Here is a 13,488-nt window from a genome sequence, read left to right as displayed (position 1 = left end):
TGGCTAATATGCATATCTATTTAAAAATGAAAGACAAACTTTCTAACCTTGGATCTAAACACCTGCTCTTATTTCAATTCATAGTGTTTGATAATAAATGCAAACAAACATACACAGCATACACTGAAATGTAGAGATGTGTTTCCATGGCTGATTTTTTTTTCCTGAGCACTCTAGAAAATATAACACCTTACTACACACCTAAAATGCTGTGAAATCGGATTGGACTCTACACTCTCTAGATTGCAGAGTTCCTGCCCCTTCCCTCTGCTGGGCTAGGGCTGCGCGACTGCTCCCCGGTCCCAAACCCAAAGGTCTCCACCCGCTGCAGCCGCGCCACCTGGGCCAGCAGTGCCTGCACTCACCCGTTACGCGAATAGACTCCAGCATCGTCCCGCCAGGGCCAAAGCCCAGGCCGGCGGGCCGCACGGACGAAAACTCCCGTAAGGTAGCTCGGGACCAGATAGGGCAGGACCGGCAGCGCAAGGTGGAGGACCACGTCTGTTCCAGAGGGTGGTTCCACCTGGCCTCAGCGCTAAGAACCCGCCACGGTGACGTCGCTGCAACCCCGTTGCTAGGAGACGATCCTGCCTTCTTCCCGAACTCTGCGCCACCAAACGTGCTCGCCGCTGGAGGCGCTCCTGCGATTGACACCCTGCTCATAGGGAGAGAAGGGAAGCGAACTACAACTCCCAGCGTGCACAGAGCGGACCGGTGCCTGGAGCTGGTCCGCCGCAGCTAGGGTGTTTGCGTGGGGAGGACGGGATCTGCGTGAGGTTCAAGGGGTCTCGTTTCGCGATGGAATCGGGAAAAAGGAATGGTGTAATAATTCTTAGTTTTAGTTGATCAGTGCAAATTCAGACTCCTGACCTTTTAGCTAATTTACGTGGTATGAAATAAGTAGGACGTTTTTAGAAAAAGAAGTAGATGGCCAGGTATGGTGGTACATTACTGTAATCCCAACACTTGAGAGGTGTGTAGCAAAGAGGATCAGGGGTGCAAGATCATCATCGCTACACAGTGAATTTTGAAACCACCTTGACTATACAAGAATGTCTTTAAAAAAGAATAAAATAAATACAATTATTTTAAAAGGCGGTCTGGAGAGATGGCTCAGCAGTTAAGAGCACTGGCTGCTCACAGCATCCGGTAACTCCATATCCTGGGCATTCCATGCCCTCGGGCTCTCCCCAGGCCTCTGCGTGCAAACACTCATGACACACATACACACACATTTTTAATTTTTTTTCTAAATCGAAAAAGGAAACAGCCTGTGGGTGTAGCTCAATTGGTGACATGCTTGCGTAGCATTCACGAAGCCCTGAATTTAATCCCCAGTATTGTACAAACCTGGCCTAGTGGTACACATCTGTAATTCCAGCAATCAACAGGTAGAAGCAGGAGGATCGAGATGTTCAAATTCCTCTATGAGCTTGAAGCCACCCTAGACTACAAATATTTGACTTGTGTACCTATCTTATATATCTATATATCTGAGGTTGCATAAAGGAGTTTGAGAGGGAAAAGTTAATAATGAATAATTAAATCATAAATTTATTTGAAATCTATTATTTGTGTATGTAAATTTTTACCATTTTAAAATGAAAGCAAATTTTCATACTGAGATAGATGTGCTTGTTTATTTTTACATAATCTCAGCTGAATATTTTATAATGCAGGACACAGAATATCTTCAACAGTTTTGTGTGTGTGTGTGTGTGTGAGAGAGAGAGGGGGGGGGGAGCCCAATTGTGTGCCGTTCGTGATATGTGTGTGGAGGTCAGAGGACAACCTGCAGGAGTCAGTTCTCTCCTTCCACCAAATGGGTTCTGGGACTCGAACTCAGGTCGTCAAGCTTGGTGGTAGGTGCTTTACTGCTGAGTTATCTCACCTTCACATCTTCCAAATTTTTCAGATGTGATTTTTCTTTTTAATTTTGTAATTGTCAATGCTGAGACTACCATCTTACATAAGCACACAGCATAAAAATCAAAGTATGCTTAGTGATTTTCAGAACGTTGGAAATTCTGTCCTAATCTTAGACAAAGTTTATTTCAATCAAAAAATAAAACTCAAATCAGCACCTTTTTTGCCAGGGATTGTGGTGGTAGTGACACGAGTTTCGTGTAGCTGAGGTTGACCTAGCAGTACTCACTACACAGCTGAGGGTAACTTTCAACTCCTTTCAACTGTCTCCTCAGCCACTCAGGTGCTGGGATTAAAGGAGTATACCACCACACCTGGCTAAAACAATGGTTCTCAAAGATCATTTTAAAGAATCAATGTGGTCTTCTAAAAACTACCTGTGCATAGGAGTGCTTGCCTCCATGTGCACCATGTGTGTGCCCATAGAGGCCAGAAGAGGGCATCAGATTCCTCGAAACTGGGATTATTCTAGAAGGTTGTGAGCCACATGGGTGCTGCAACTGAACCCAGGTCCTCTGCAAGAGCAGAAAGTGCTTTTAACTACTGAACCACTCCTTTATCCCTTCAAACACCGTTTAAAACAAAACATTCTAACACAATACAATCTAAAGATATATTAGGTACTTACATGCTGAGGAAAGGTGGTGGAAAAATATTAAAAGCCCTTGTTTCCATAATTAATCCATCACGTTATGTTCCGTAAGAGCAGAAAACCTCATATAAGCACTGCTGCTCTTAACATCAAACCGTGTAGAATTCACACTGGGGTGTTTCAGGTGGCATTCACTGGTGTTGATGGGCGACACCACACACAATCTAAAATACATTTGTGCTCAGAGCCAGCGCTGTGGTGACATCACTTGCTGCAGTGCTGATCAGCACTACCAGAGGTGCTCCAGACTCAGTACATTTGATGTGGAACCAATCTTTTGTCCTGGAATGTTTTATTGTTGACAAAATTTTTCCCAAACCGCACGTTCAGTTACATGGCCCCATCCGGCATCTCAACCCTCAGGTTCCGAAGCTGAGTCCTGGATGACCCTTGTAGTCTCACCATGACTCTGTTTTCAAACCCCAGTGGCAGAGGGAGCCTGCTGACAGAGATCATGCCACTCTGCTCATGAACTACTCATGACGTTCTTTATGACTTGGCTCTGCTCACCTCTTTGATGTCATCTCCTACTATGCTCTCACTGTCCTAGAGACGCACTACATACTGTTCTACCACATGGCCATTGTCATTTGTGATTCTTCCCACTTGGAATGCTCCTTATCTACAGAATGCCTTCCTCACTTCATTCAGGTCTTGATGCAAATGTCGCTCTTCTGGAAGCCACACTACTTAAAGTTCCTCTTCATATTTCAGACCCCCTTCCTTGGCGTGATTTCCCTTAGCATTTATTTAGTATTTTTTGACCTGTGGTTTCCTGGATTCCTCCTCTATTTTGTGTACCCATTCACAGGGCAAGCAATGATTTTTTTTCTTTAAGGCTATAGAGATTAAACCTAAGGCCTTGCAGATAAGAACAGCCTCTGGAGAGTGGGAAGCTGAAGAGATGGTTCAGCAGTTAAGAGCACTTGTTGCTCCTGTAAAGGACCTGGGCTCAGTTCCGAGCACCCACGTGCAGCTCACAACCAGCATAACTCTAGGGTGGGGAGATGGGATTCTGGTCTCTTGGGCATAGCATGCATGTAGTGCGCAAACATTCACAAGCAAAACCACCCTTACACGTGCCATAAAAATGAAAAACATTGGAAAAAGAAAGACGAAGAAGAGTATCTGGTACATTGTTGGCACTTGACAAATGTTTGCAAATTAATAAGTGAGCAGTAGAAAATGTATGGATTTTCAATGTTAACGCAAAGAAACAGAATGGTATCATTAGGTCTTCAGATGTACTGTGTTTTGGCTCATGTATCTGCTAAGGCAGTTCAGTGGCAGTTACTCCAGCAGCACATACATCTGCATCCTGAAACTGGTCCTCAAGGTTTCTATGAGCACTTTACTCCTCCTCATGTCTAGTGTCAAAGCTACTGTAGCTTCAGTTCTTTTTCTCAAAAAGGGAACGCGTGGATCGTCGGCAGTGCTATATATTCCTGTGGTCCAGCCTGTTGTCCTTTCCCACTATATTCAACAATGATTTTTTGAAAAAGAAAACAAGGAATGTCCTAATGGAGATTTCTCTGAACACAGATCAAGAATGGAACCCTGTGAGAATGCTGAGTGCTTGTGAGAAAACTCCAAGAAAACAAGAAGACAGTCTTGTGACCTCAGCTTCTACAGATTCTACAGAATTCAGAATTGTTCTGGGAATGTGTTTTCGTGCTCCTCCCCTAGGTGGAGCACAGAGGAATGCGTTTACTTCAGCTGTTGTTACTCATGCACCTCCATGGAAAACATGTTTTTACCATGTGCAGCTTGGCCTTGTGATTGGACTCCTTACTTATATGATGCTTCTTAACCCTCAAAGTATAAATTGTCCGATGCTCTAAATAAAGTTGGCTACTGCATGGGACTTTAGACTGCCTCACTGTTAGGCCCTGCTTTCCTAAGTTTATGCCACCAACAGAGTGTTAAGCAGAGGTTTGTAAAGAAATGTGGCCCCACTTGTGCAGTTTACTCCGAATGCTTTTGCTGGCATGCTGAACCATTGTGTCTGCTTTCTTTACACCTCACTGGCTGTTTGTTTTCAGGGATGGTCTTCCAATTCAGAGCGCTGTGCATACTTACCCAAGAACTCTACCACTGTGCTATGTCCCAGCCCCAGTTTTACAACATTTCAAAATAACCAAAATGTATGTATTTCATGGATTTTTATATACAAGCCTGGCTTTATGTTTTTAGAATATGGAAAGAACTTACTGACTAGTAAGGGAGATTTTAAATACTGACACCATTACATATATGAACATATATGTGCATAAATAGATAGTGTACATACACAAATGAGAGTAGATATTGAAAAGCACACTTCCTCTTCAGTATTCATCAGTCGGAGAGTCTGGGGGCTTGGGGTAGTGGGATACACCTTTAATGCTAGCACTTCAGAGGCAAAAGCAGGCAGATCTCTAGCCAGCCTGGTTTATATATTGTGTTCTGTGTCAATCTGAGCTGCAGACTGACACCCTGTCTCAAAACAAAAACAAAAATGAAAAACTTAAGAATCCTAAAAGTGGGGCTGGAGAGATGACTCCATGGTTAACAGCACTAGTTGCTGTTACAGAGAACCCGAGTTCAAATCCCAGCATTCATAACCATCTCTAACTCCAGTCCTAGAGACACCACCATTCTGACCTTAATGAGCATGTGGTACACATAACCACATGCAGGCAAAACATTCATACACATGTATGTAACAAAATAAACCTTTTTAAAAATTGTGAAAACAGTTGGGTATGGTGAGGAATGCTTTTTTCTTTTTTAAAGATTTTTTTAAAAGAGTATATGAGTATACTCTAAGTTGTCTTCAGACACACCAGAAGAGGGCATCAGATCTCATTACAGATGGTTGTGAGCCACCATGTGGTTGCTGGGAATTGAACTCAGGACTTCTGGAAGTACAGTCAGTGCTCTTAACCACTGAGCCATTTCTCCTGCCTGAGGAATACTTTTAATCTCAGTCCTAGGAAGGCAGGGACAAATATATATATGTATATGTATATATACATATGTATATATACATGTGTATATATATATAACATTATATATATATATAAGACCTCAAAGCCCCACCTCCAACTCGAAGTAGGATAGAATGCAGTCCCACAAACTGTCCTCTGACTTCCACGCGTGCATTCTCTTTTGAGTTTTGTGATTGAGAAAGGGGCCTTAGTTAAGGCCTAGAAAGAGGGAGAGGAAAGAAATAACCAAATGAAGTTCTCTCTTTCAAAATGAATCTATCTGATGTCAAGCTGACACGAAACTAGCCAGCCCAATGCATGCTGAGACGGTCACGCTCCTCTTCTGCATCCACTGGGATGGCTGGTCAGTTTTGTACCTGCGGTTGTGGAGACTGCAGGCCTTGGCTGTGTGTGCAGGCACTGCGTTCAGCATCTCTGTGCTTGGTTAGGCAGGAGAGAGTGGTTCCTGTCTGCCTTGGCTACAAGTCCAGCAGCTTATGCTCATTCCTTGTAGTGTTTCCTAAGACTTGGTTTGAGTCTGGTTCATGATGGTCATGATGATAGGTTTGGGAATAACTCAGGTCTCGGTGAGTTTGAATGTGGAGCTGCCTGTTGCTATAGTGACCAGCATCTGCGACAGCTGCACCTGCAGATCATCCAGCTGCTTTGGCAGTTGCTGCTTTTCATTGCCTCAAAGGTTCCCAGCTCAGCCATGGCTGGGATGCTCCTTGCTGCCTTGAGTGGTCCAAAGGGCCTGTTTTTAAATCTTTTAATTTGGTGTTTTATGTTGAACTGTGGTGTTTTTTTTTTTTAATTTGCATTTATTGAACCAAGCTTGAATTCCCTGGGGTGAGATCACTTGCTTGTGGTGTATGTTTGGTTTGTTTGTTTGTTTGTTTGTTTGAGACAGGCTTTCATTAGATAATCCTGGTACTCATGAGATGTGCCTGTGTCTGCCACTAAATCTGGTGTGTGATTATAATCACGACCTTAAATTTTAATTCATAAGTAATTTGGGAGATTTTGTATCTATGTTCATCAGAGAGACTGGTTTGTGTGTAATCATCAAGTTTGGATATCAGAATTATGCTCTGGTAGTGCTCTTTCCCTTTCTTCATTTTTATTATTATTTATGTGTATGGCACACCACCATGGGTGAATATGGGGGCCCCAGGGAGCCAGAAGAGAGTGTCAGATCTCAGCCTTCATGGAGTGCTTGTGAGCCACCCAGTATGAACACTGGGACCTGAGAAAAGGACAAAGCACTTTTAACTGCTCAGTCAGCTTTCCAGGCCGGGCGGGGAGCCTTGCGATTAGTGTCTTCATCCAACCACCTTTCTGGCTATGGATCTTTTGAAGTTGTTTAATTCTTCTGCCTTGATTTCAGTAAATTACACTTTAGAAATGTATCCATTTCTTCTAGACTCTCTAGTTTGTTGGAATATAAGTATTTAAGATATCCCCAGGTTGGAGAGATGGCTCAGCGGTTAAGAGCACTGACTGCTCTTCCAGAGGTCCTGAGTTCAAATCTCAGCAACCACATGGTGGTTCACAACCATCTGTAATGAGCTCTGATGCCCTCTTCTGGTGTGTCTGAAGACAGATACAAATAATAAATCTTAAAAAGGAAAAACATTCCTTTATGATCTTCTGTTGTAAAACTCCCTTTTCTCTATTAACATAGGTCTTCTTTCTCTGACTTTGGTTATGATAGCTAAGGATTAGCCATCTTAATAACATTTTAAAGAAACAAGCTTTTGTCTACTTAATTCTCTGTATTGTTTTGTAAATCTATTTTTAACTTCTGACCTGAATTTTATGACTTATTTTTTTGATGCTTTGATATATATGTATATATATATATCAAATATCAAATATATATAGGTATATATATATATATCACTAGATTATTTATTTGATATCACCATAATGTTTAAAAATTAAGGTTTTTTTAATCATGTGAGTATGTGTGCCTATGGCGTGTGTCTCTGAGGAGAGCTATGGCAGACTGGTGGATATCAAAGAACAAGCCATGGAGCTGATTTTCTTTTGCCTTTACCTGAATTTGGGAGAGAGATTTTTGGGTCACTTATCTTGCATGCGTCAACTTCGCTCGCTGAGCCACACCAGCCCCTCTCTAATTTTAATGTGATCGTTTCTAACTAAATACTCCCCTCGGCTAAGAATAGGACTATCTTAGTTGTCACCCAGAGATTCTGGTGGACTGTGTTTTTATTTTCTTTGACTCCTCTCTTGCTGGGTGTGGGGCAGCTTCCTTTAATCCCAGCACTGGGAGGCAGGGACAGGTGGCTCTTGCTTTGTAGTGAGGCTTGCTTGCTGGGTTACACTGAGAACAAACTTAGGGGAGGTTCAGTGTGCCACTGAGAAGGACATATATCCAGTCTGTGGGGTAGAATAGTCTGTAGATATCTATTCATTCCCACTGATCTATGGTGCGACTTAATGTGAAGTTTCTTTGTTGACTTTTGATTCAGAATCCATCCTTACGTGAGATGCCTGTTCTAGTCTCGTGCTGCCGCAGTCTCTCAGATGAGATGAGTGTTCAGGCTGCTCACAGGATTCTCAAACAGGCCCAAACATTGCAAGCGGGGCACCAGCAGGCCTTGTCCCCTCTCCTTCCCTCTTCTTTGCGAAACTGTTAGATAGCATCCTAAAGCTAGCCACCAAGGTCTCTTCTCTTATTTGACCACTTCCTTATGCCTGACAAAACACCAAGGTCCAGCAATCAAAATTCATTCACTGACTACCCTGGCTAGCATGTCCAATCAGGACTTACCAACTCCTCCTAACACAGACTTCCCTGCCTTTTCTCCTTAAAAGGGACTCCTTCAGAAACACCAGCTGCTGCCTTTGCCCAACCCAGAGGCATTAATCAAGCCATCCCCGCAAATGCTTAGCACGAAGTCTAGAAGCCTAGTTGTCTTTTTGTTTTGTTTTGAATTCACTCCATTAACCTGTGTCTTTCAAAGTTTATAATTGCATTCAAGTTTACAATTTTTATTCTGGAGGGTCAGCTAGTTGTTTTTGTTGTTGTTGTTGTTTCTTCTCTCTGCAGATACTGTGGGGTGTTTGCTGGCTGTTGTATTGAACGTGACTGGGTCCTTCTCTGTTCTCTGGTCCTCTGTTGTTCTCCAGGGTGTGTCCGGGGTGTGTCCTATCTTCTGGTTGGTGTAGAACTGACCTCTTCCTCTGTGTATGCCGCTTCTTTAAGAAGCTTCTGCAGTGCTGGCTTAGTTGTCATGAATTGCCTTACCCTGTGCTTGTCTTGAACTATTCTTTTTTTTTAAGAGCAAGGTTTTTATGATTTTTTTTAAAAAGCAGCTATGTAGTGTAAAAATGTCCAAAACTAAATTTACAGGGCTAGCTGATCCTTCCTTAGAAAAATGAAAAACAAAACATTTTAAATGAGCCAATTGTCCAAAGTCTTCTGAAAAAGTCCAACTATGGGTTATTTATTTTTCTTCAAGAGGAAACCTCTTCTATTTAAAACTTGTGGATTTACACATGTGGAAATGTATATCTGCATAAAGCTGCAATGGTTTCATTCACTTATGAAACCAACCTTGGTTATCTTGCTGTTAAGCGTCTTTTACACATTGAAGGGTTGTTTGTGTCTGGTAAATCTGGCATAGAATGCACCTGGATTTAGATATTCATAATTTGTGAATACTTCCTTCATTTCAAATTATAATGACTATTCAGAGTTTAGTGCAGTCCTCTCAGCTGTGTTTATCAGAATAGTGTCAGAACTGGAAGCCTTAAAACACAACGTGAAGTTACCCTTCCTTGGCATTTGTTTACTCCTTTGGAGCAGACAGACAAGAACATAACACAATCCTCAACCTAAGCACTCGCTTCAAATTAAACATCCTCCTTCCACTTGCAAAATTATGTCAAATTAAGCAAACAGAAGCAGAGACCCAAGCCACTGGCCTTCCTCTTCATGGAGAAGCCTGCATCTGATGACTCTGAGGTGGGATAAAAGGAAAGCCATTTTTCCACTCCAGCTCATGAAGGCAAAGTGTAGGAAGACATCCCATCTCACTACAGCAAGTGCAGGGCTGCAGCTGAGAGGACAATGTACAAATTCTTGCCAAGTACTGACCAGAATCTTGAGACTTGAGGGTCAGAGAAACATTCACCCTGTGTTATAAGGCTCCTTACGTCATCCAGCACAGATACTTTCTCGTATGATCTTTTTTGTGCCCCTTAAAATATATGTGTTTTCCCCTGTATTTTAATAAATTATTTTGTGGGATATAGAAATATTGGTTGATAAGTATTTACTTCCAAGGTTTGGAATATTCCATTCCATGGTTCCTAGCTTTTAGGTTAGGTGGCAACAAAGCTTCTGGCATTTTGGCCTCTGGATGTTAGCACTTTTCCTTTACAGCTTTTACCTTTAGAAATGTTTTTAAAAAGTGTTTTGGGTTAAGAGCCTAGCTTTTAACAGCTGCCTTTAGTCTCAGCACTTGGAAGGCAGATTCAGGTGGCTTTCTGTGAGTTTGGGGCTAGCCTGGTCTACAGAGCTAGGTCTAGAACAGCCAAGGCTACATAAAGAAGCCTGTCTCCCTGGGAGTGGTGCCACACACTTTTGATCCCAGCACTCCGGAGGCAGAGGCAGGCGGATCTCTGTGAGTCTCTAGCTCTGTATTCTCTTCTTCCTTACCTTTATAACAGAAACAGTTCTTTAAAAAGACTTTTTTGTTAGATGCATTTCTTCTATTAACAGTCGTAAACTTGGGAACTGCTTAGCAACTTTAAGATTTTCCAAAAGGGATGCTGCATAATTAGGATTAGCATGTGAGGACTGTTTTACTTATTGTTGTGAATCACAAAAAGATACAGATCTCTCCTTTCCTGGTAAGCTTTGGGCCACACTTCTGTTTAATGTATGGTCCAAGGCCATTCTTCTTCATCCACTGTGTCTCAGACAAAAGTCCGAAACGATGACCTGTCTGACCTGGGAGTGTGTGAAGGTATACATAAAACACGGTACTGCAATGTGGAATTCTCAGTCATTCCCTTGTAGAACAGGGGAGGAAGAGCCATCCACCCAACTACACAAATAATATAAATGAGTATACAATTATAGCCAAATAAATCACATGGTCCATAACAATTTCACGCTATCAACAGGTCACATATATGATGAGTGTCTCACAAAATTATCTATCTCTTCTCGGTGTGATCGCACATGCCTTTACTAGCAGCCCGCCTCTGTCCCCATGTAAGGCGTGTTAGACTGTGTGGGCTCTTTTTTTTTTTTTTAAATCTCTTTGTATTTGTATCAACTTTTATCTGTATGTCTGAACTCATGTCAGAATAAAATGGTAGCAGTGGGTGGAAGAGTAGAATATAAGCTTACAATTAGCTACACAGAAGATTTCCTAAAACCTAATGCACAGCTGGATTCATATTCAAAGTGACGCAGGCAGGGCATTCTGATGGTAGTAGGCTCAAAGTAGGAAAGCTGCTAACCCATTGGCAAGGCAGTCGCAGCTGGAAGTTAGTTTTGGGGAAGGGTGGGTAAGTGGGAGCTCATCTTGGCATTGAACACTATGCAGAGTGAATATGGATAGTAAATCACCTTCACTGAGGGAAGGCATGGATGTAAATACAATGGAGGCAGTGACAGGATTCAAAGGGATAAGAGTAGGGGCTGGGGATTTAGCTCAGTGGTAGAGCGCTTGCCTAGAAAGCGCAAGGCCCTGGGTTCGGTCCCCAGCTCCGAAAAAAAGAAAAAAAAAAGGGGGGGGGGTAAGAGTGACCGGATTCTGGGTAATTTTGAAGGTCCAATTGGTTGGACAAACATGAAATGGAATGAGCTCAACATCTTATCTATTTGGGAAATACTTAACTTAGCAAGCCAGGCTTAAGCAGAAAAGAGGTTAGCAGCAGGCAAGTTAATTCTGCGAGGAGGATGAAGAGCCATGGACAGTGCCATTAAAATGTTTTCCCTTGAGTTCTAAGGGAAACATAACAGAGGCTGGGCAGCACCAGGTGTGGTGGCACACTCCTACAATCCTGGCCCTGGGGTGGGGGGAAGGAGGACCACAACTTCTAGGCTAACCTCAGCTACACAGGGAGTGGGGAGCTAGTCTAGACTACATGAGACTCTGACTCAAGACAAAACAGAAGAAAACAAAATAACTAAATAAAATGCATTCTTCTGAAAGTAATCTACATTAAAGTCATTGGATCACAAAAACAAAAAGAAAACAAACTCCATGAAAGTGGAAATGGGACAAGATGTGAGGAGGAGGGTGAAGAACAGAGTGGGAGGAGGACATAGGAGGGTTATGGGACTGGGTGATCAAAATATATTATATACATTGCATAAGTATGTCACTGTGAAGCCATTATATACAATTAATATATGCTAATAGAACACTGGTAAGAAATCAACTGATATGCCCCCCAAGACTGAGCCCCACGTGCTACTACTGAACACAGTAAAGCCACTAAGGGGCAGGGCTCTGCCTTCAGGCTGCCGGAGGATCCCCCCAGTGTATGGTGGAGCCACGGCAGCTTCCTCATTCTCTTCTGCTTCATGGTCCTGGGTTGAGTGGCTTTGCTCGGCCATAATCTTCCAACATGATATATCATTAGATATCAAAGAATTGAGCCAAGCAATCATAAACCTCTGAGACTGTGGACTAAAATAAAATTTTATTTTTATGGTCCTGAGGGTTAACCCTAGAACTCAAGCATGCCAAGCAAGCTCTGATAGCTATCCCAAGCCCTCTTTTTTATTTAACATTTTATTCCCAAAAGAGAAAGTCCTGTTTTGGTCAGGGTTGTCCAAGAGACTCCCGAATCATCATCGGTGATTGCTCTTGCTCTTGGTTTGTCCCCCAGAGGTGGAAGACAAGCCCTAATTGCTAAAGACACTGCATTTCAGACACAGGGCCCAGAGGCCCTGGACTGGAACTGACCTGAATACCTCCTCTGAGGACAAGCTTTGGCATAAAGACCTTAAGGGAGCAGTATTGCACACATATCTTATCAGTGACCAACAACCCTCTAATTAGACTAAGATCTGCTCAACAGGAAAGATACCATGATGAACTAGGAACCTTCTACCCAAGGCTGGTGAAGTCATGAATACTGGAGAAAACCTACAACCACTATTTTATTAAACCAGACTAATTGCCAATTACACTCTAATTTGTCCTTACACCCACAGATAAATACAGTCCTCCCTCTTCATCAAGAGAACTTCTTTGCAACAGTGACCATTACAGAAACCATGGCCAATAAAAGTGCAGAGGTGTACAGCCCAGTCCCAACTGAAATGCCCACAACTCAACCCTGCACCCACGGCTCAGGGGTTAGTGTGGAAGAGGAAGCAGAAAGACTGTCAGGGCGAGAGGAGCAGGAGTTTGCTGGAAAGTGTATCTCTAATAAATGTCAGCGGCTACATCCGTACACATGACTGCCTAAACATGAGGTGAACAGAAGACACCAAGAGACATGCTATTGTCTCCTGGTGAAGAGGGAGCTCAGGAGGCCTCAATCCCATACAAACAGCTATAGGCAACTCAGGAATGCTGAGAGCAGAAGAAATAGCCTTCCCTAGGCAATTGCAAACCAGCGACCATTACATGGATACATATACAGGTACCATTTTACAGACTGGGCAGGTCGTATGCACACATGTATGCATGTGGTAACAACTAAGAAAAAAGAGGCCATAAATTTGAAAGTGAGCAAGTAGTGGGGGAGGGTTTGGAGGGAGGAAAGGGAAAGGGGAAGTGATGTATCATCTCAAAAGATGTAAAATGTTTACTTATTATCTGTCTCTCTGTGTAACGAGGGGCACATGCATCCTAGAGCATGCCTGTAGAAGTCAGAGGACACCCTCTGGGATTGGTTTTCTCTTCTGGTGAGCACATCAAGGGCCTTGTCAGCCGTGTG

General features: G+C 42.8%; 1 protein-coding gene across 19 annotated transcripts in view; it reads right to left on the bottom strand.

Annotated features, from left to right (window-relative positions):
• Window positions 1-13,488, bottom strand: part of Matcap2 (microtubule associated tyrosine carboxypeptidase 2) — a 49,903-nt gene that overhangs the window by 29,506 nt on the left and 6,909 nt on the right. For 5 of the 19 annotated variants that reach the window (XR_005487991.2, XR_010053958.1, XM_235936.11 and 2 more), the window contains exons 1-2: window positions 2,555-7,352; window positions 366-655 (exon numbers count right to left, since the gene is read on the bottom strand). The exons of 7 other annotated variants lie outside the window; for them this stretch is intronic. Coding sequence is in view for 9 of the 12 variants with exons in the window: in XM_235936.11 (XP_235936.7) it covers window positions 366-655; window positions 2,555-2,601 (337 nt within the window). In the remaining 3 variants the exon portion in view is untranslated. Of the gene's footprint in view, window positions 1-365; window positions 656-2,554; window positions 7,391-13,488 lie in introns of those variants that run through there. 7 more of the 19 variants (XR_010053957.1, XM_008766018.4, XM_063265351.1 and 4 more) reach the window with 6 other exon arrangements.

Source organism: Rattus norvegicus, chromosome 8, assembly GCF_036323735.1.
Source record: "Rattus norvegicus strain BN/NHsdMcwi chromosome 8, GRCr8, whole genome shotgun sequence".
Taxonomy (NCBI): Eukaryota; Metazoa; Chordata; class Mammalia; order Rodentia; family Muridae; genus Rattus; species Rattus norvegicus.
This window is presented reverse-complemented; position numbering and strand designations above follow the sequence as displayed.